Source organism: Nanorana parkeri, unplaced genomic scaffold, assembly GCF_000935625.1.
Source record: "Nanorana parkeri isolate BGI_ZX_2015 unplaced genomic scaffold, ASM93562v1 scaffold1126, whole genome shotgun sequence".
NCBI lineage: Eukaryota > Metazoa > Chordata > Amphibia > Anura > Dicroglossidae > Nanorana > Nanorana parkeri.
This window is the reverse complement of record NW_017307394.1, coordinates 83,589-106,270: the sequence shown is the minus strand read 5'-3', so window position 1 is coordinate 106,270 and position 22,682 is coordinate 83,589. Positions and strand designations below refer to the sequence as shown.

Here is a 22,682-nt window from a genome sequence, read left to right as displayed (position 1 = left end):
TAACCAATAGGGTAGGTGGAAGGGACAGGGACAAGACTGGACTTTATCTCTGGATTTACTGATTGTTCTGACATGGGGTTTTTTTTTAACAAAAGGAACCTTTACTTGTATTTTGTCATCATATGCTCGGTTTGTTTTTACTAGACTGAGTGGCAATTTACATATAGATAAGCATACTAAATCCATTTTATAATTGCACTGCCATGCTCTACATACAGTAACAGTTCTTTGGATGCTAATATACTTGTTTTTAGACCATGGGTTTTGCAGCTGGAAAAGTGTCCATTGTTTGAGTTTGTCCCAGCCCTGCTTAGACTCTGTCCAGGCTCAGTATGTTGTATAACTATTTCAAGATAAATTATACCTCTGGGGATAGGCCATGATACAGTGCTTATTTTGGACACTCTAATGATGTTACTGGAACACTTACTTTTCCATCTGGAATGAACTGGATGGTGGCCAGACTGTTTTCTGTATTACAAAAGGGCGGATATGCGAAATAAATATTGTCATGTAAACATTGAAAGGGCGAGCAAGGTGCTTCATGTGGTTTTTGATGTATGGCTTACATGTTCTCACATTAAAGCCTACATTTATTGTTATAAAGAATAATCAATACAGATGGCTCTCTTTTGTAAATTAATTTATATCTGTTAAACAAAAGTCGAGGGCTTGTGCAGTGTAATGCACAAAGATGCAGAACTCTAAAATGATTAGGCCTAAGTGAATGTGTAAATCAGTATAGCTTTCACACAACTGATGTAGTTAAATCTGAACATGATCTTCCTGAAGCCCAGCAGTTTTGGTTCTGCTGTGGATTTGGTAAAGTTTTTGGTATTAATTTTAGCAGCGACCTGCAGAAAACTCATCAGTAGTGGCTGCACAATTAAAAGGGGGGTTCCCTTTTACTGCCCATGTAAACCGGGCCTTATGGTTAAAGGAGAACTATGAGGTGAGTGCTTTTCACTCACCTCGTAGTTCTAGCCGACCTGTGACAATGAAACTGTCTTAAACAATCTCACCTCGTGAGACCGCGCATGCGCACAACGGGCTGCAGCGCCTCCCTCCGGCGCACGACGGCCTTTGGCTCCTCCTGGCGCAGGCGCATGAGGCTCCTTAAGACGCGGCCAAACGAATCTTCGGCGTCCTACTGTTTGTAACAGTGAACGCCAAAGATTCACCCTCTGCAACCGCAGACGGACCCGGACCAGGACCGCCACCATACAAACCCCACTCAGTGGGTAACCCCTGGCACTTCAGGAGCTCGTTGGCAATTGCTACCCGGACACTTAGTGACTGGACTACAGGACTCCATCACCAACATCCATAGCAGACACCAGGAAGAGCTCCACAACCGCAAGTATCTGGGGGCAATGCTGCCATATTGATATGTAGATACTTATACTCATGCATGGACTTAACATACCTCATTGAAGGAACAATTGAATAACTTTACTTTTGTGACGCCTTTTCTGAGTTGAATCCTTTGATCCTTATTTGCCTAAGCTAATACAACTAAATGTGGGTATAAGGAAGTTGCTTGCCACAACCATAGTATACAGACTTGCCTATGTCCTGTGCAGTATAGGATCTCCCCACAGAGTAACCAGCCCAAGTTAACCCTTACATCCCAAATCATTATTGTTTGTCATACCCTATTTCTCCCCTCGGTTTACATGATGTTACTGGTCCATTACAATTCTCTACATTGCTGAGAGAGTAAATTGAGACCACCAACTGACCGAACCATAAGGTACATTCTCCGCAGTTGCGATCCAAGGCTTGCGCTGCAGAGGCGTTACACTGTCACAGGTCGGCTCAGTAGATCGGGAGGTGAGCGAACACATACCGGTGTTCGCTCACCTCTCGATCCTGTCACGGCTCTCTGCCGTGACAGGGGGAGGGGCTGGATTCCCCCCTCCCCGCTCCGATCCGCCAGCGCTGACTGACGGAACGGACAGGAGGGGGCGGGTACAGCTGGCTCTGCCTCTAGATAGGCACAGCCAGCTGTCAGTCATGCAGCTGGGCGGATCCAGACATAATTGTTGGGATCCGCTTCAGCTGCGGTGTCTTAGTATACCGCGAGCAGCCGCTCACGGTATACTGAGCCTAGGGTGACGGGAGGACGCTAGTTTGTGTCCTCCCGTTACCCTGAGAATAACTATGGGGAAAAGCCCTAACCCCATAGTTCTCCCTTAAACCATAAATGGGCCACTACAACGTGCACTCTAAATATTGCACCATGCACAGCATATACACCCATGACATTAGGTACCCAGGACTAGGGATGGGCTGAGTGTTCGATTCGAACATGAGTTCGATTCGAACATGAGTTCAAATTGAATATCGGCAGTTCGAGCGCTCGCCGAACGCCGAACCTTATGGGATGTTCGTGGTGTGTTCGACCGCGGACATTCCATAATGCAAAATGCCTACTGAAGCTCTGATTTGTTAAAGTTTTGCACCTGACCCTAGGTCAGGTGCAAGACTTTGCCCAATCAGGGCTCAGCGGAGGAGGGGCCTGAAGGAGAAAGTTCTCAATCAAGTCCCCCTATGCTGATTGACAGCAGGCAGTGGGCGGGTGCAATAGCCAGCTTGCTATTGGCTATTGCATTTTACAATATCCAATAGCAGGCTGGGTATGGCTCCCAGCCTGCAATGAAGAGGAGGCAGGGGGGCGGGGCAGAGGAGCCGCGGCCGGACCAGATCGGAGAAGACGCAGACGGACCAGGGGACCGGAGGCCGGGACAGCACCGGAGGTAATGGGGGCAGCTAAGGCATGCAGCGGTCTGTGTTCCCGCTGTCTCCGCCAGCACAGGCGCGGAGAGCAGCGGGGATTTGAAGGGACACGGGCCGCTGCAGCCACAGTTTTCCTACATGTACCGGCAGCTGTATGGGGGTCGAACATTCGACCCCCATACACCTGCTTTGAGTTCGTACTCGAACATTTCGGCCGTTCGAATGTTCGAATACGAACCGAACACCGGGGTGTTTGGCTCATCCCTACCCAGGACATCCATAGATGGCTCAGCAGGCTGCAGGGAACCCCTTAGCTCAGCAGCCTTCATTTTCCCCTGGCTCCTCACACAGGAAGCTCTGCTTCTTTCTTCATATCACTTTCCACTTCACTTCATCTTTCCGCAGTGTCAGGTTCTAGATGTCAGTGCAATCCAAGGCTGGCACCCATTGCCTCTGTGCAGAAGACCCCCCACCACACTGTAACAACAGAGTTAAGACAGGAGGAACCTGGTCAGCTGCCCAGCTTAAACCCTATAACACAGCTCTGACTATCAAAGTGGCACTTATGAGGAAGCAGAGCAAAAGGGCTAAGGTTCTCTGAAGCTTGCTTTATAACTAGCTGTAGGAGTAGTTGTATGTGCAAGAGGTCATGGCAATGATGTGGGTTATGGTTGCAAGGTAAAATAACCCCAACACAAGGTTCACTTTTACCTATACCACTTTAGACAAGTCTGCTAGAAAGGAACAAAATGCAGTGTCATTTTATCCTAAACTGTTTGTCAGGTGTCACCTCTACCTTGAGCAGGGGTAGGCAGCCTTAGCACTCCAGCTGTTATGGAACTACAAATTCCATGAAGCATTGCAAGACTAACAGTTACAGGCATGACTCCCAGAGGCAGTGGCATGTTGGGATTTGTAGTAAAGCACAGCTGGCATGCTGAGGTTGCCTAACCCTAACCTAGATGAGTCCTTATGCAGCAATAAAAAAAAATGTCTTCAGATGCCTTGAGCAAGTCAGGACGTCTGGTGTGTTGCTGTGCCATTAAGACAGCACAGCAAATAAATAGTAAAAATACATATGTAATAGTTTAAAATGTGTAATCTAAAAAGTAAAAATACAATCAAACAGGCCAAAGCCATTGTAGGCTACCTTTAAATACCATCATAAATCCCCAATACATCCTGGACCCAAAGGTACTAGTTATAGTTATGGGCAGCACAATGGCATAGCGGTTAGCACTTCATGTGGGTTTCCTCCCAGGTACTCCGGTTTCCTTTCACACTCCAAAGACATGCTGGAAGTTAAATTGGCCCTGTATGTATGTGAGATAGGGACCTTAGATTGTAAGCAGAATGTAAGCTCCTCCAGGGCAGGGCCTGATGTGAATTTGCACTGCAATGTAAAGCGCTGCGTGAATTGCTGGCACTATATAATACCAATCATAAATAAATACTATACAAATCATAAATAAATACTATGCATACTTTAAAGGCACTGCTGTTTAATATTTATATTTAAATGTTTATTTTTAAACAAATTTGATTAAAACATATTCTTAAAATTGTGTATAACATGATATGCAAATCAAGCCTTGGATTTCATTCTCCAAAATCTTTTATAAAGTAGTTTTCCACATGCCATTACATGAATGTATCTGGTGCACCATTCCTTGGACGCTGGAATCTGAATTGCTGGATGTATTAATACAGCTGCAGGTTATTCCAGTTCAAACGTCCCTTCCATCCAGTCCACACCTGGGGAGCTGTGTCCTATGGTGACTTCAGAGTTCTCACTGTAAGGGAAATGGTGTGTAAGAAAAAATCTGTGTTGTTTGGCAGCTTGTACATAACTTGGCCGCAGCTAACATCAACCTTATCAACAGGAGCTGCTCCTGTCCGGTGCTGGATAAAGAAAGAATGCTCATGGGACCAATTAAAAGCATCCTGGAAAAGATCACTATGTACAATATCTACAATCACACAGTAAAGTAAATACAAACTAAAGCAAGATATTTTATCCTGGATATTTATAGGTGCCTTTTGCTGTGTTCGATCCAGAACAAGATATACCTTATGGATACCATGAAGTTGAACTCACAAGAAGTATTTCATTATATGTACCTGCAGGTATTAAACCTTAGAAGTCTGTGAAGGTTTTCATTGGGTTCAGTGGAATGTGACTATTTACTACTAACGAAAGCCTTGGAAGAAACATGTCACTTAATTTGTATTGAGGATTCTTTCACTTGCAAAGCTTACTTTGGAAGCCTTAAAGTGACACTAAACTCAGGAGTTAAATCTTAAGAGTACATTCAAGCAGGGGCTTCCCGAGGCTGGGTGACACACGGAGCGGTAACCGTGTGTCACCCCGCCGAGACGTCACTGCGCATGCGTGTGACGTCACAATGCGCGTGCGCGAGGACGTCATCGCACACGCGCAGCAGTATTCTGATACCTATGACTGTGAGTCATTTTGGTGTCACCCCTCCAATGGTGTCACCCGCACCGCCCTTGTGACGCCACTGTAAAGCAGTCACCACTCCAAGCTCACTCCAGTGATGGACAACAATCTCATGTTTAATTTACTAATTTGTATGAAATTATAGTCTATCATGGGAGCGAGCTTTAAACGGTGGCTACTTTACAGCATACACAGGGACCATGGGGAACAAAAGTAGCCCCCCCCTCCAGAAGGAAGGATAGTGTCAGTACCAATTCAGAGATGATTTGAGGATCTACAGCTGATTGATACACAAATAAGATACATTTCTATGAATGTATTTTTAAGATTTATCTCCTGAGTTTAGTGTCGCTTTAAATTGAATTGCATGGCTGAACACTCTCAATACTATAAATCAGGGGTTAGCAGTTAGCGACCTTGGCACTCCATCTGTGGTGAAGCTAGCTTATGGCTGTCGGAGTCTTGCAATGCCTCTTGGGACTTCACAAGAGCTGGAGTGCTGAGGTTGCCTACCCCTGTTATAAACCTGCCATATTATTTTGTCAATGCCTTACTGAGTATTTATAATGGTAACAAGCTTGGGGAAAAAACACACAGGACGGTTCTCATGGAGAAGGGAGAAGCAGGGGAATGGCTTGCCTTGCTTTGCCTGTGTGTTTGCGGATACACACACAGCTTACTAGCACACACAAGGGTGCTACATAGGACCCTACAAGGGAAAGGAGCCACTTTTAAACATCAAGGAGCAGCATCCATTGTAAGTGATTTAACCAGAATTTGAAAAAGCTTACAAATGTTTTGACTTTAAAGGAGAACTATGAGATGAGTGATTTCCACTCACCTCATAGTTCTAGCCGACCTGTGACAATGAGACTGTCACAGGTCGGCTCAGTAGATCGGGAGGTGAGCAAACACATACCGGCGTTCCCTCACCTCTCGATCCTGTCACAGCTCTCTGCCGTGACAGGGGGAGGGGCTGGATTCCCCTCTCCCCACTTCGATCTGCCAGCGCTGACTGGCGGAACGGGGGAGGGGGCGGGCACAGCTGGCTCTGCCTCTAGATAGGCAGAGCCAGCTGTCACTCACGCAGCTGGGTGGATCCCGTCATCTAAGTCGGGATCCGCTCCAGGTGCGGCGTCTCAGTATACCGTGAGCTGTAGCTCGCGGTATACTGAGCTTAGGGTAAAGGGAGGACGATAGTTTGTGTCCTCCCGTTACCCTAAGGAGAACTATGGGGAAAAACAATGACCCCATAGTTCTCCTTTAATTACTTTAAATTGTGCCCACACTTTCTTTATATTACTCTAAAATAATCATTGGGATAATGGAACCATTTACATCAGCCCCTGCACCAAAGACCCTTATAACCTACTGTTCCTGGTACACAGTAACACAGAGTGCCAATTTGAGCGAAATGTATTGAAAGTTAAACTGCACCGTAAGCAAATATTGTACCAGCATTATGTGCAGTCTTACTTGAATCGTATTGTGCTTTGTGTATTTCTTCCAGATCTGTGCAGCAGTCCAGCATGAAAATGTGCCTTTGTGAAGGCGCTTTGTGTAATAAAGACCAGTCACTGCATCAATCTCTCCTTGTGCAGGGTGACTGGTCTTGTATCCGCCCACTCCTGTAGTTTTCTGCAGGCAGCATGCAGTGGGTGGGGTCTGATGGGTCCCTCCCACAGCCCTGCTGTCTGCACAGGCAATATACAGCACAATGATGATATGCTACTTGTGCAAGGTGATAACTGGGTTTTCAAAGACATTTAGTGCATACAAAGTGAATTTTTGTCCTTTGTTGCTATTGGATAAAAAATTATATATATATATATTAGATGTAATTACATTTTTATGTGCTCAGAGTTCAGCTTATAGGGAATGTCTTCTAAGATCTATGGTCAACTGATCTACTTTTAAATATGTAAACTACTTGCTATACTGATGCACAAGCCTCAAGGCTGAATCACTGCCCTGAACAAAATATACAGCCGGTGAATTCAGAGTTCCTCATCTGCATATGCGCTTTAGGTTACTGGCTAATTATTGAAAACTCTGGATCAGCATGAAACCCAAGCAACTAGCGTCTTCAGGAGGTCAGCATTGACAGCTCCCAGTAAAGTTTTCTATAACCTAGCAGTATGGCCTTGAATCATGAACAGGAACCCATGCACCTGGCCTATCACCCGGTTATATCAAGGAAAAAATAATCCCATAGTACAGGGGTAGCCAAACTTTGGCCCTCCAGCTGTGGTGAAACTACAAATCCCATTAGGCAAGATTCTGACAGTCACAGTCAAGACTCTCAGAAACAGATGCATGATGGCATTTTTAGGCCCCGTTCACACTGAGCGATTTATCGCGCGATATCGCTCTCCAATGCATCTCAATGGGGCTCTGTCCGTCGCGGTCGCGGGTCGTGCGTCGCTACAGCAGGACCCTTTTTGGAGCGTATTTTGCCGCGATTCTAGGTTGCTCAATGCAACCATTTGCGCGATATCGCGCAATTTGCGAATCGCTCAGTGTGAATGGGGCCTTAGCTTCACCACAGCTGGAGAGTCAATATTTGGCTACCCCTGCCATAGTATAACAAACTGTCTCCCAGGAGCTAAACTCATCTGCTAATAACTAGACCTTGTCCATATATCAGTAGATAAAAGCTACATTTCTCTAGACTTTGGAGCAGGAAGGGTCGTGCAGCTTTCCATGTGAACAAGTAGGATCTACATCTTTTGCCTCAAGTGCTTTTTTCCCTTAGCCATAAATTAAGAACAATTAGCTACAAAGGAAACTGATACAATTGTCCTCTGAAGGATTGGGATATTATTCTCAAGCCTCTGCCAGGAAATGTAGGAGGAAGAGAGTGACAGGTAGAATCTATACTTTTAAAATAAACAAACCACTTAATTGTCATGATATATTCTGATACATAATGTAAACTTTGAATTGGTGTAGTTACTACAGGGCTGCAGCCACTATTGTACCCAAGGGTCTGAGCTGAAATTCTAATACCCCAGAGTAGATCTCTGATTGGTGTAGAAAGTCTGGCTGGGGTGTATAGTGCTGTTACAAACTTTAATTCAGTGACACTTCATGAGACCCAAGGCTAGCAGTCTTTAGAAATGCACTGTTAAAAGTAAAAGGTCCAGAGAGATGCTAAAAACTGGGATCTCGAGCTCACCCAAAAGAAAACAGTATTATTGTCAATGAGACTGCAGGCACTGATCACTTGAACTCATCCAATCATTGTTTGCATCTAGAATCGTCTATAGACTAATACAGGAAATAAACAACCCTTTCTGCACAGGAAAAAAAAAAGATTTGTATTTAGTCAACCCTTTTCTTTAGGCTGGGTTCACACCTGGGCGTATGGAATATGCGCGTTTGCCGCACGTTTCTACCGCGATTTGCGGTAAAAGAAACAAGCGCCAAACGCGCATTTCCGAGGGCTATCCGGCTGTATCCTAATGGATACGCGTGGGAAATACGCCCCAAAGAAGCTCCCGTACTTCTTTGGGTGTAGGGCGATTTACAGCGCGTTCCTACGTGTTGTAAAACGCCCAGGTGGGAACCATGCCCATAGGCAATAATTGGTTTTCACATGTTAAGCGTTTTACAGCACGTAGGAACTGTAAACCGTAGGAACTGTAAACTGGTAAACCGTCCAGGTGTGAACCAGGCCTTAGCGTTTAATAGCTCTTAAAGTGTATTTTGCAGTCAAATATGAGACTACCACCCTATATGTTTGTTATTTGTTCCTAATCACACAGGATGTCTAAAACATTTTTTTTTTAAATCGGATCGTTTAGCTGTTTCTTTGATGGAGACCCCTATGCAGATTCCAGGCTACTCTGAGCAGTTTCAAAGTAAAAGTAGGAGGGGGAAACTGAGGGACATTAACATACAATGCTTCTAAGACTTTAACCCTTGTTAGGACAAATGGTTTTTAATTCTAGTTTACAACCAATAATGCATTTTGCCAGTACAGTACAGACAGGGTTAATTAAAGTAAACAGAACTTTCAACCCCCTACCCCTCCTTAACATTACATAGGGGGAGCTAGACAGGATTTTGAAAAGCACTTAAAAGGTTTTTAAAAAAACAATGATGTAGTAGGAGATGGAAGGATAGCTGTACTTTCACACAAAGTGTACTTATCCTCCCTGAACTAAAGTAACCCATCCTTCCCTTCAATCCTTATATCCCATGGTCAAAATCTTCTTTCTGCTAAGAGAAGACCCCCATAGAAGACTTCTGGGCATCAATTCTGCAGTTACATAGTATTTGAGGTTGAAGACACAAGTCCATCAAGTCCAACCTATTTTCATTTCATTCTTAGGAGTACTTGTACCCCTGCATATTACGGTCTCTCAGGAAATCGTCCAAAAGTTTCTTAAACAATTCCACACTTTTAGCTGCAATCACTGCCGGCGGCAGTGAGTTCCAGACCCTAACCGCTCTTACTGTGAAGAACCCTCTTCGCCCTTTGTGCTGGAATTTTTTTCCCACTAATTTTAGGTGGTTGCCTCTAGTTTTTGTAATGGGGTTAATCTTAAAGAGTTTGTTGCTAATGTTGCTGTCACCATTGAACGTCTTGTACATGAAAATCATATCCCCCCTTAATCTCCTTACTTCCAACGTGAACATGTTTAAATTTAGTAGCCTTGTGTCGTAGCTCAGGTTCTCCATTCCCCTAATTAGTTTGGTTGCCCTCCGCTGGACTCTCTCCAGCTCAAGGCTTTGGTCACCAGTACTCAGCTTTTCTGAGTACTGGTGACCAAAACAGTTGAAATAATATTTTGGTGGGCTGTGGTATTACTATGCAGGGCAGCATAGACATCTGGGGTAAAATGTTACTACCCCAGATTAGATGATCTCTGCGTAGGGTAGATGATCTCTGCAAAGTTGCCTCAGGTGTATAGTGCATTACTTACCCTCATTTTACATTTGTATAGCATCATTATCATCATTGGCTTTTTTGCACTATATCTTTAATAATATTTGGAAACATGTTTAGTGAACATCAATGGCACAGCTTTGTAAAGAGTTATTAATGATTTATTGCTCTATTAACTTAAATCGGCTATTCTAGGTTGCATACCAATGGACTGAAAATTTTAAAACTTAAATATCATAATTTGGTTAATGAATATTCTTCAAATATACTGCCTGCCTGTTGCTGTAAAGATCACAGAGCCAGAATTGTTGGTTTTCAAATCAGACTCTGATAATGCACAGTACATCTCTTGCACACATACAATGAAGAAATGTGTTGTGCTTTATGGCATTGTTCCCAATCGGTGGTATCTCAAGAAGAACTTCAGACTGTTTTAATGGCTTTTCTAGCAAAAGGCACCTCCATATCACATCAGGAGTTTTAGCAAGCATGAAATCATATATAAAAAAGAATCATCAGTATGTATTATTACCTGTCCTACTATGGAGTGTTGTGGGGCTATAGTGGCACCCCAACATACTACCATGCAATGCAGTGTGCTGTGTCACAAAAAATACTGCAAGTCCATATTTCTTGTGTGTTTTGGTGTGTTGACAGTCCATTAAAATGGGCATAACGCAGTAAAACATAATTGTGCATGGACCCTTCATGTTTACTTGCAAACACCATAATGCATACATATGTATGCAAATTTTGTTATCCTGTAAAAATGTGTTGAGAAATAAGTTTCAAAAAGCTGCAAGTGCTTTGGTACCTTTTGAGTGAAGACCAAAATTGGTTTTGATGCGTCCATGACATATTCTGCCTACAGGACATGATGCAATTGAAGGTGTAAATAATAAAGACATGCCTGTGTGATCACAGTGCAGATTACATCACAAGAACAAACATGTCTTGATGGGCTTTTAGCTGACAGCTCAAGGTACTGCAAATACCTTAAGGAATCCTGAAACACAATGCATACAACCTGCAAATCTACACATGCTGCTATGACCTGTAGCATGCATCCACATTTCCCAATTCAAAGTGATAAACTTCCTATAAGCCACTCTGACTGGCAGAAAATAACGCACTTTAGAGCCTAGGTCGAAACAGTCTAAAGTCTGTTTAGGCCTAAAATTGTTGAGCGATTAATCTCCTGCTCTCATTCAAGTCTATGGAAGAGAAGATTAATCGCTAAATGTTTCTGCCACACAATTAAATTGTGGCATTTTGCAATCATCTGAGATTGTGCGCTCACTACTGTAAGTATCTTTTGTAGCAGGTCCGTTAAAATCAATGTGCTACAAACAAAGACCAATAGTACCACTATTAAGCTACTAAAGAATATCCATATAGCCCTAGCCTTTAACTTCAAGATGGGGGCTTTCAGCTGTTGTTCATCTATAGCTTGGTCTGGAGATCTATCAGTAACAATTGGTTAAATAATTCATAAATTACAATATAAGATTTTGGTATACAAATAATACTACACTTAAATTGGAGTGTAAGGACTTTATTTCAGATTCACAGCAGGTTCAGATTGGGCACACTACTGCCTCCATGTACAATTTTACATAATAGCTCATCTGATTAAGAAGTAAAAATAGAGATACACAGGCAGAGTAGTGTAGCTGAGCGAGGCTCATTGAACTGAGCAGTGTTCCTGTTTCAGTCTAATCGTAAACTGAAATCTAGGACTTCACCTTGTCGTAAAGACGGACACATTTCACCTCATCCAACGTGCAGGTCTGAAAGTGACAGATAAACAAGATATTCGTTAGACAACAAGTATGCTAAATGTCCGTCAACTGCATTAGTCTATCCAAGTCTTTAGGCTAGATAAACACATTTTCATCCGGTCCAAAAAATAGATACAATTGTAAAGTTGTAACAACGGTAAAAAGAAACACCATTTACATTTTTAATAACTTTCTTAAAAGGCTTATGTTGTTCATATCATATGTGTTGGTAATATAGATGTCACAGTGACTCCATAGCCCCTTAATGCTCTATAATCGTTCACACTGACAACATCTGTTATTATTGATTGACTGCTAAAAGTAATTATCTGTCCTGTCAAAAAAAAACAGTTTGTCCAATATGTACAAGTTTATTCATAAGTACAATCATGAAAGTTTGCTAAACCATCATATTGTGCAAAAATAATCACCTTGTTCATTGCCATCTTACAAAAAGGAACTTGTCACTAAATCTGTGCTTGAGCTGTGCAGTCTACACTATGTATATCCCCCCTTCCTTATCACTCACTTCCCAGCTTGAGGTTGGGGTCTGAAGACTTGTATGTATGCCTTCTATTTAATAAATGGCAACTCCTTTTCCGCATGCCAATTGCTGCAGTAATCACTAATTTAGTTAAGCCTGGTAAGTCAAGCTTGCCATAGATAAATGGGCATTGCCCCAATCAGATTTCAGTAAGAAAGGTTACTATATCTAAGACAGCACCGGAGCCACCTGACCAAACAATCTTGGGACTGGGAGAACATTTCACAAGTAGAAAAACCTTTGAGAATGACATTCATCACTAAATAAGATGGCACTAATTTTGGCCCCATAGCTAGAAACATACGCTGACAAAGCTGACAAAATAGACCCCTCCAAGGGTCAGATATACCTGAGCACCCTTTGAGCTCTATGGCCTTACTTAGCTATTTAGCTTTGTTGTTCACCCCCATTTGTTTTACAAGCCACATTTCTGATACCTTTGTTAAGAACACAATTGGTAACTGTCCATATTATTGGACATTCCATGAAAGCACTGGCCAAAAATAAGTGTCCATGATATCAGTTACTCGGATCAGTAAGAAACACTGACTACCAGATTTGAGTCTAACTGCTCGTGTGCTCACTTGCTTACACAATATAACTCCCATCCCTCCCATTGTTTGTTCTGGCATTCCAAGCTCACCTACATCTGCCTGTGTCTGCCTTCTGTGCCTAAAGAAGACCCCAAAATTGTCATATGCATCACTAATGACTGCACCACTGCCACGCTACACACCATTTCTCCCCTCTGTCTTCTGTGCATTGGACTCCGTTCTTCCTCAGATTATGTATAGCTAATGGGATGGAAATGATCTTCAACATCTCCTCTAGCCAGCCCTACTGCTGTGACTCATAATTAAATGTAAAGTTATTGAGCTGCATACTAATTTTGCAATGTATTACAGGATGACTGTGGGCTGGTAAACTGGGTAGGCAGGCTGATTTTTGGCTACATTAGCCTGCTGGATCAGGGTCTATTCTGGCGTGTATGTACAGTATATAAACACAAAACCAGCCCTGCATGTTAGTCATTTGTATTGCTTTTGCATATATTTTGTAGAAAAGGTTGTACAGTAGTGTTGTTTTTTAGTAGGTAGAAAAGTTAGCAGTCTATTAGTGTCCAAAGCTGATCACTCATGAAGCAATTTCTCTACAAGCTCCTTTGGATTTGCCAACAACTGAACTATAAAGGGCCTACTTAAACAATTTAATAAATATACAATCAATTGGCTAGGCCCTCCTATTGCATTGTTGGGAAAAGCCAAAAAAAGACTACTACGGAATGCAGTAGTAATGCAGGAGCAATGGATCAGTTAAAAAAATGGTTACAGTCTATTAGGGTATAAGCTAGTTTGAAATCAAATTTCACCATGTGTAGTCAGCTTAAGGGAGCAATGCAGACATTAGAAGAAGTTACAGTTCACCATGGTATAAGCCAATGATGCTCTAATATAGCTTAGAGTATTAGGTGTAATGGGGTGATACAGATACAGAATTGTGTATTGATGGTGCAATATAAAGGCTCCTGCACAGTTTACTTCCTAGCCCCTGGTCCACACAGAGATACGAACCAACTATTATGGGGCAGAACAAAGTAAACAATGGACAAAAATGCAGTGACGTCACAACACTTGGGCTCCATAAGAGCTCAGAGTCCTTCTGTGGTGGTGGCTGATAGGGCTTGTACTCTTTTCCTTCACAAATCACCATGAATGAATAATGTATTGTCTTCATGGAGCACAGCCACACTAAATATATGAAAACTACACATCGGTGCAGGGAGAAGAACCCTACAATTTAGGAAAGTGGGGGGTTGGGGAATGTGACCACGTTTCAGGTTACCCGATATATAGGTATTGCAGGAAACATTGTCAGAAAGGGGAACTAAGTCCTTTAATGATTACAAGACCTTGACTTTAATGCAAAAAAAACATTTGTCAAAACTATCTGTAAAGGGAAAAAAAAAAAAAAAAAAAAAAAAAAAGACATCCACAAAAAGCATCCAAGTAATAGGCAGTCACAATCTATATACCACATCTTAGTTAAGAGTGTGATACCAACCCATTATTTGGGCTTTGCCAACAGTTACAAGTAAAATAAATGTCACTCACAGAACCTCTGCATTAAGGATTACTTCATATCCTTTCTTGTAGACTGTTTAGACTTGTTAGCAGGAGGTGTCCAAAAAAATTATGAAATAAATATGCATGGCAGCCATTGACAGTGTCAGAGGTTAACCTTTCCCCATTCTACTAAAAATGTGTGTTTTTGCCTTACTCCATTTCCTTCTCTATCCAAAACTAAATAGAGCAATTTTACTGGAGTCGGCCATTCATAACTAGTGCGGCTTTTCCCTGGTTCATTTTGCCTTGCTTAATTAGATGCAGATACTGACCACCACCATCTGTCCATTCTTCAGTTCCCTTGTGATCGTAGTCTCCTTTCCATCCCATTTCTGCACCTGTGTTAGCACTCCGTCATCGCAGGTTATAAGAGTCTGCAATACAAACAGCATGATATATGAGTTTGTATATAGTAGAGAACAAAGGCAACACATTCAAACCAGCTCTCAGCTAACTATAGGGATCCCATGACGTAGGCAAATTCAAGAAGTCAAGTAATAACTCCTCTACTTTCCTGATTTGTATAAACAAAATACTGTTGTGACGACAAGCAATGGAGTGTAAAAAGAGAATTAGTTGAAAATAAATAATAACTAAACTCACAAAACATTTAATATACAGTATCTCACAGAAGTACACCCCTCACATTTTTGTAAATATTTTGTTATATCATTTCGTGTGATGACACAGAAGAAATGACACTTTGCTACAATGTAAAGTACTGAGTGTACAGCTTGTATATCAGTGTACATTTGCTGTCCCCTCAAAATAACTCAACACACAGCCATTAATGTCTAAACCTCTGGCAACACAAGTGAGGGGTGTATTCACTTCTGAGAGATACTGTATACAGCTTGCCAATACTAAGATGTGGTGGCTGCATTCATTTTTATACTAAAAACATTTTCAGAGTGTGCAGAAAATACCTGAGAATCTTACCAGAAATGCAGTGTCCTTGTCATTTCCTGTTAGTATATGGTCTCATTCCCACAGATGTGCACAGCTATTCAGCGTGCATACCCATGCAGAATCCTGCGCCCAGGAGGTACACCCCTATGACAGGGCACCGCTGCACTCGAACTGACTCAAACTTGCACATCCGTAAAGGTACAGATGCATGCCCTTAGATGCAGACAGGCTGAGTCCAAGGGCAGGCATCCTTACCTGTATGGATGTGCAAGTTTTGGTCAGCATGCAGTCGCATGCAACCATGTCATGTCATAGATGTATAGGCAGCTGCACACAGCTACACGTTGCATATGAAGCAGCTGCACACGGCTACACACAGGTTTCTGCACGCTGTACAGCTCTGCACATCCATGTAAATAAGTAATTTGAATGACAGCCTCTCCCCCACTCATGACAGGTGTACTTCTCTCTCAGTCAATGTTACTTTTGCTAACTGGTTTCAGGTGTTGTTTAGAATGAATCTATAACCTTAGGTCTATGCTTCACGGCACATTCCTAAACTGCAGAAGTAAAAGGGTAGCTGCTTGTGGGACTCATTTGAAACAAGAATAGGGTGGCCTGTTTTACTAGTCAAAATATAACTAAAGGATCCTGTAAGAGAGTCTAAATAAGTACCAAATCCTGTTACTATGTGATGCACAAGCCTCATAAAGTATACAAAATTATTTCTTTACAAATCCTCCTTTCATCCCACTGTAGTTACACTACAGGCACAGCCTACATGAGAGTGGCAACTCTGCTTTCAGTTCAGGAACAGTGCAGTATTGTTGCCACCCCTTCACAGGAAGCTGCATTAGGTGGACTTCACTGGCAGGATCATCAGGTACTTGTGGGACTTTGTAGGGGGACTAAGAAAATGATAAGTACAGATGTAATTATGATTAAGTGCCTTAGCACATATTTGTTAATAGGAGTCCCTAGTCATACTTTAAAGGGACCTGCAATAAGTTTCACCGTTCACAAGTGTTACAGGTTACCAGAGATCTATCTTGCAGATGGTTATCCTTTGAAAGCAAAGATCTTATTCTTAAAAAAACAAAAAACAAAATAAGCCATGCTTTCTCTGTTGAGAGTTGCACATGCAACATATAAAAAGATAAGAAACAATCATTGTGCTGTGCCGCACTTACCCTCGTTTTCCTGCTGTCTGCGGTTGTCTCATCAAACTCCTCTCCAAGTCTGAACTTCATCTCTGTGTTTTTCAGGGTGCTCTCTGTTCTCAGGCAGATCTCATCACCATTTTTAGAAATGATCACGTTTGGCTTTGCCACAGCACCTGCTTTTCTTGTGGCAAAACCAACCCCTGCAAGGCAAAGAACAGAATACTGAAGCTATATTGTTTAGGGTATAGGGGGGAAAAAAAAGTCTTATTTTACAGAATGTGCTTGGTGCAGAATTCACACCAGCCCATCTAAAAGGGTCCCATTTCTCAGGTTCTCAGGCCTCATAGTAGGCAGTCACCCGTGATGATGGCACATCCACATCAGAATCTTAGGGCAATACTCTGAAGAACTGGGAGCAGGGTGAGATGCAATGCAGGTAACTAAATCTAATGTAAGCCTCAGCAAAGCAGGGGCCCCAAAGCTTTGCAAAACAGGGCCCCAAAATGACCCTGCTGCAAGTTAGAGCTCTAACCGCAACAACATACAATGATTCGAGCCAAATGCCGCTCGGCGGCATTCGGCTATTCTCTCACTGCTGTTCGGGATCTTTCAGAATAGCCCGAACAGCAGTGTGAAGCCTGCCGGAGGTTCGGCTCAGCCGATCCAGATGTTGGATCGGCTGAGTCGAACTCCTTCTGCACTTCGGGTCAGCCGAACATGCTGAGCATGTTCGGCTGATCCGAAGCCACACGAAGCAAGCCGATGTACGGCTGATTTCAGCCGATATACGGCTGAAATCAGCCGTACCAGCCTGAAGTGAATAGCCGAACAGTGTTCGGCTCACTTCACTTCTGATCGGTCATTCCCTCGGCTGCCCTCGGCAGCTTTGTGAATAGACCCCTAAGTATCAATAAAAACATGTGGAGACCACTGAATGTTACAAATGGCCACTAAAAGCATATTCATTCTTTTCATTCCATCCGGTTTTCCTTTGCCATCTCACAGATGAATATCTAAACAAAAACTATACAAAATGAAACATTTTATTAATAAAACATTAACTAGAACATATTTATAATATTAAACGCAGAAGTATTGCATATTGGAACAGTTTATACCGAGGCTCTACAATGATAAGCAAGGTGCAGTATGTCACATTTCTAATAAAGTGGCACTACATATCCCACCATTCCCTCAGTTTGTGGAGCACTATGCTGTCCTGTTCAGTTCGGTGTAAGATTGCTTTTAAATATTGCTTGGTAACAGATTTTCAAGCAGTAGACAAAATCTCGGCCATGTTTTTAAAATGTTGTGAATACACCAGTTCCCCTTGGAATTATAAATCAATAGTGGTCTTCGATGAATGAAGCTGAACACTGATGTATAAGCCAATATACTTTAGCATTCCCATCTGCTTGGCCAATAATTGTTCTTTGTGACCTACAGTAGATGGATGGCCTCATTAAAGCTGCATGTATAAGTCTGTCAACTATGTACTACTCAGGGGTGGGTAACTCCGGCCCTCCAGTTGTTGAGGAACTACAAGCCCGTGAGGCATTGCAAGACAGAGTTTCAGGCATGATTAACAGAGACAGAGGCATGTTGGAATGTTGGTAGGTAAAGCACAGCTGGAGGGCTGGAGTTGCCCATCCCTGAACTACATACTGTATGTGTCCATAAGTGACTACACGGCATTGTGTCCACTTGTAGTTGTCATGATATAAATGGGGCTCACTTGCTGATGAAGCTGTGGGTCACAAATGATGCAGTGCACAGTATTTTCACTCACAGAACTACGTGCTCTATAATGTCAACTCTGCAAATATCCCAGGCTGGTTATCCTCTTCTTCTAGGTCATCAGATATCTCAAGGGGCAAATCTCGAAACCACATCTGACCAGGCAGTTACAAACTAGGTACCCCACATGTCTGTACCAGCATATGCAGTCCATGGTATGCCAAAACAGATCTAGCCAGGGACACTATATCTGAAGCAGTGCATCAAAATATATTTTGGGGCCCTATATAGATGAATAACACTGGTGTAGTACAACACAACTGTAGTGCATCTCAGCCGCCATTCGCACCTGAGTGACTTATCGAGCATTTCCGAAACGGCAACATTCAAAATGAAGATCCCCATTATATTCTATAGTGCCCATTCACACCTAAGCATCATGCTGCCGCTTGTCACATGAAAAATGACATGCACTTTTTAAGGCTGAATGTTACATTTTTGGCCTGATAGACTTCAACCGGAGTTCCTGAAAACCCATGACACAAGTGTTTTAGCGCTCTTTTGCGCCTAACAACCCGTCTCTTTCTCCTTGAAATCTTAGGCCTGTGAATAAAATGGAGGAATCAGGAGTGTCCATGCTAGATGTGGAGCCTTGGTGAGGGAACCTCTATGACCCCAGTGATTGCTATTACAAGAACCATGGCTCGTAGCAGAGGGTCTGGGAAGAAATTGCACATGAAGTTTTCCCGGTCTGGGAGCACCACACAGAAAAACCAGGCAGCAGATATAAGAGTGAGGATAACATGATGCCACAGATGGTACAACTTTACATTTGGAAAAGCAAAAACACCTGAAGCCTAAAAACACATGGAAATATTTTTTTTAAATGCGAGTCAACATGTAGAAAAATGCTTTAGGATCAGGTGAACAGGCTTGGTTCACACCTAAGCGTTTTCAGTTTCGCACGTTTATTGCCCAATTTTTCTTTGCGCCTTTTTAACTTTAAAAAATGTGCATTTCTCCCTCTATAGAGATGTCTATGAGACCAAAACTGTGCGACATCCACCTGAAAAGAGCTCCTGCATCTTTTTGCTCGACAGATGTTTTCCTACGTGCGACACAATGTTAAGGTGTCAACAGTCACCTTTGACTTGCATGGAAATGTGTGTTTTGCGCATTTTTGAGCGACTATATCCGCGTGGAAAAACGCTCAGGTGTGAACCCGACTTAGTGTAAATGGGGATTTAAAGCAGTGTTTCTCAACCTTTTTTCAGTCACAGCACCCTTTAAAAGTGTGTAAATTCTCGAAGCACCCCAGTCTAAAATGTAAAAAAATGCTGTGTACTAGAGCCCCTCTTTCACATCAAAGTCCCCATTAGATCAGGAGCCCCCCTTTACGTTAGCAGCCCCCTTCACATTAAGAGCCCTACTTTCACATCTGAGTCCCCTCTCTCATGCTAGCTGCCCCCATTACAGCAGAGCCCCCTCTTTTCACATCACATGCCCCTTCACATCAGAAGCCCCACCTTCACATCAGGCGGGCCCCTTCCCCCCCTTCACATCAGATCCCCATCTTTACATCAGAGCTCCCCTGTCATATCAAGAGTTGCCTTTTACATCAGAAGCCGGCCTGCACCATGTAAAGACATGATGCTGTGCAAACATTTCAAGGCACCCCTGAGGAAAGCAGAAGGCACCCCAGGGTCCCATGGTTGGGTAGCGCTGATGCAAAGCCATATACAATATGGCCATAAGCATGTACATGCAAAGTGCAAGCAGGTTCACTCATCAGAACACACATTATTGCACAAACCCCACCAAAAACATGTCTTTATTGTGTGTTAAACGCACAGACGTACATGCATTTTCATGCAAAGTTCAGCCGCAGATAGGTGTTTAAAAAATAAAAAACCTTTTAAAAAGCTTGTAAACCCGTATAACATCAGTACATATTTTAGATGTGTGTTGGAGGCATGAGGCATTGTGTCAGAGTAAAACTCGTAACTGTATAAAACTCGGAAACCAGACACTAGGGAAACCATTTAGTCTGATTACAAAGCAAACGCATTACAAGTGTCTTTGCGGTGTGCTGTCATGTGACCAAGTGATTGGATTAACTTTCCACGTTGCCAAAGCCCGGCACATCAAAAAAATCCAAACACATAGCAACTGGATTTGCAAAACTTCAAAAAACATACCAAAAATGCCTTTTCCTTACATCTGTGTATCACAGCCCCCTGTGCAGCCAAGAAGGGGGCAGTCACTGGTTTGGATTAGTAACATTCATTTTTATACATTTGTTGTTTGTTTTAGGACAACTGCTGTAAGTCAGGGAGCAGTCATCTGTAATCTGACTTATCACCGAGGTACAAATTACAGAGACTGGGGGAAAAGTCCTAGGAAATCATCTCAGTGAACAGGCGTCATGCATCACACAAGCTGAAAGAAAAGCCACAATGAACAGACAAAGAAGCACACAGTAAATTCATTTGTAGATTTTAGGAATACGTTGGGCATCATGTGATGTGAGCCCCCCACACTCAGGAACGTGCGCATCCAGCTAGAGACATATAATGATTTGGTATTCTGTATATTGGTTTTTGCTCTCTATAAACACTGACCATACACACTGCAGTTCTCAGACAGTTGCAGCCACTTTCAATTAGCTCTCAATCCCAAGGACAATCAAATGGATCAAAGCAGCATACCATCTGATCATGTGACGGCTCCAATGTAACCACTGGTGGGAGGTTGGTTAGGTAGGTTGGTGGTAGATTGGTTAGGTGGGCGGGTGGCAGCTTGGTTGGGTAGATGGGTGGGTGGCAGGCTAGTTAGGTATGTAGGTGTTAGATTGGTTAGGTGGGTGGTAGATTTGTCAAGTAGGTTAGTAGTAGATTGATTGGAGGTTGGGTAGTGGATTGGCTTGGTGGGTAAAGGCAGGCTATTTAGGTAGGTTTGTGGTAGATTGGTTAGGTAGGAGGGTGGTAGATTTTTCAGGTAGGTTGGTGGTAGATTGGTTGGTGGTTGGGTGAGTAGTGGATTGGTTTGGTGGGTGGTGGCAGGCTAGTTAGGTAGGTTGGTGGTAGATTGATCAGGTAGGTTGTTGGTAGATTGGCCATGTAGGTTGGTAGTAAATTAGTTAGGTACGTGGGTGGCAGGTTGGTTAGGTGGGTAGGTAGTAGATTGGTTAAGTAGGTGGGTGGCAGGTTGTAGAATGATTGAGTAGGTGGGTGGGAGGAAGATTGGTGGTAGATTGGAGGTGAATTTGTTAGGTAGGTGGGCAGTATGTAGTAGTCATTCAGTAAGCCTTCAGTTGGTTGAAGGTGAGGCCATACACAGCCAATTTCAGGCAATGACAAACATTTCCAGCTGTCAGTAGTGAGCAGAATGAAACGATGGTGTCAATGGTCTCAGAGCTGCAGAAGTATTGGGCATAGCGCAGGCAGCATCAGATAAACCTGCAAGAGATCAATAACTAATCAATAGAAAACGTTGATAGCATGCACTCAGCGCCCAGAGACATCAGGGAACCCTAATAAAGACAGATAAGTGACAACTGCGATCATGCGAAAACACAGACATGTCTTAGAGAAATGAAGGGACATCCCTGTAAAATGTGAGAGAATCTCCGCTGCACACTCAGTTTCCTATCCTGATCGCAGCGCACACAGGCGCATGTATAAGCGCTTGGCAGGCTCATGTGCACAGAGAGCGGACTCCAGCTTACCTAGCTTCTGCATATACTCATCGAAACCCTGGCTGTCACACAGCTTCCAGGTGCCAATGAACTGATCCACCATGATGCTGCGATACAGGAGCGGCGCTGCACAGAGATGCGGAGAGAGCTGAGCCAGCTGAGGATGCTGAGCCGCTTTATAAAGTGGCCGCGTTCTGTCCGTGGTGACCGGTGACTGGTGAGGGTGCCGCTGATGTCAGAGCATCGGTCACGCCTTGTGGCTGCTCTTCATTGTCAGGAGCTGACCAGCTCAGCTCTTTCATCCAGCATCACATGGAAGGGGATGCTTCCCGGGGAGCACATGGCTGTGATAATAATGATTAGCTCAGCCCGGGCGGATAGTGGATTCACCTGGATGAATATTCCACTCTGTTCTAAAACTTTATTCTCCTCTGACCGGAGGTTTTCCTCTCTGATCACTGTGTTCAAAAACGCTTAGGAGGGCTGTTCACATTAAAAGGACTCTAGTGATGTTTATTTATTTTTCTTCCGTTTTATTATGTTTCTTTGTAACCAATATTATTTTAGATTTTTCATTTAGTTTTCGCAGGTTTCTTTATTATCAATAAGATTGTTTTATTATTTTTATAACTAA

At 43.0% G+C, this 22,682-nt stretch overlaps 1 protein-coding gene across 1 annotated transcript; it reads right to left on the bottom strand.

The window, feature by feature from the left end:
• Positions 1 to 11,633: 11,633 nt before the first annotated feature.
• LOC108796502 (myelin P2 protein-like) lies at positions 11,634 to 22,219 on the bottom strand. Its single transcript, XM_018567991.1, has 4 exons — positions 22,079 to 22,219; positions 16,642 to 16,814; positions 14,815 to 14,916; positions 11,634 to 11,884 (listed from the first exon to the last, which is right to left on the bottom strand). The coding sequence occupies exons 1-4, from the start codon at positions 22,149 to 22,151 to the stop codon at positions 11,828 to 11,830; spliced, it is 405 nt and encodes a 134-aa protein (XP_018423493.1). The 5' UTR covers positions 22,152 to 22,219; the 3' UTR covers positions 11,634 to 11,827.
• Between the last annotated feature and the right edge of the window lie 463 nt (positions 22,220 to 22,682).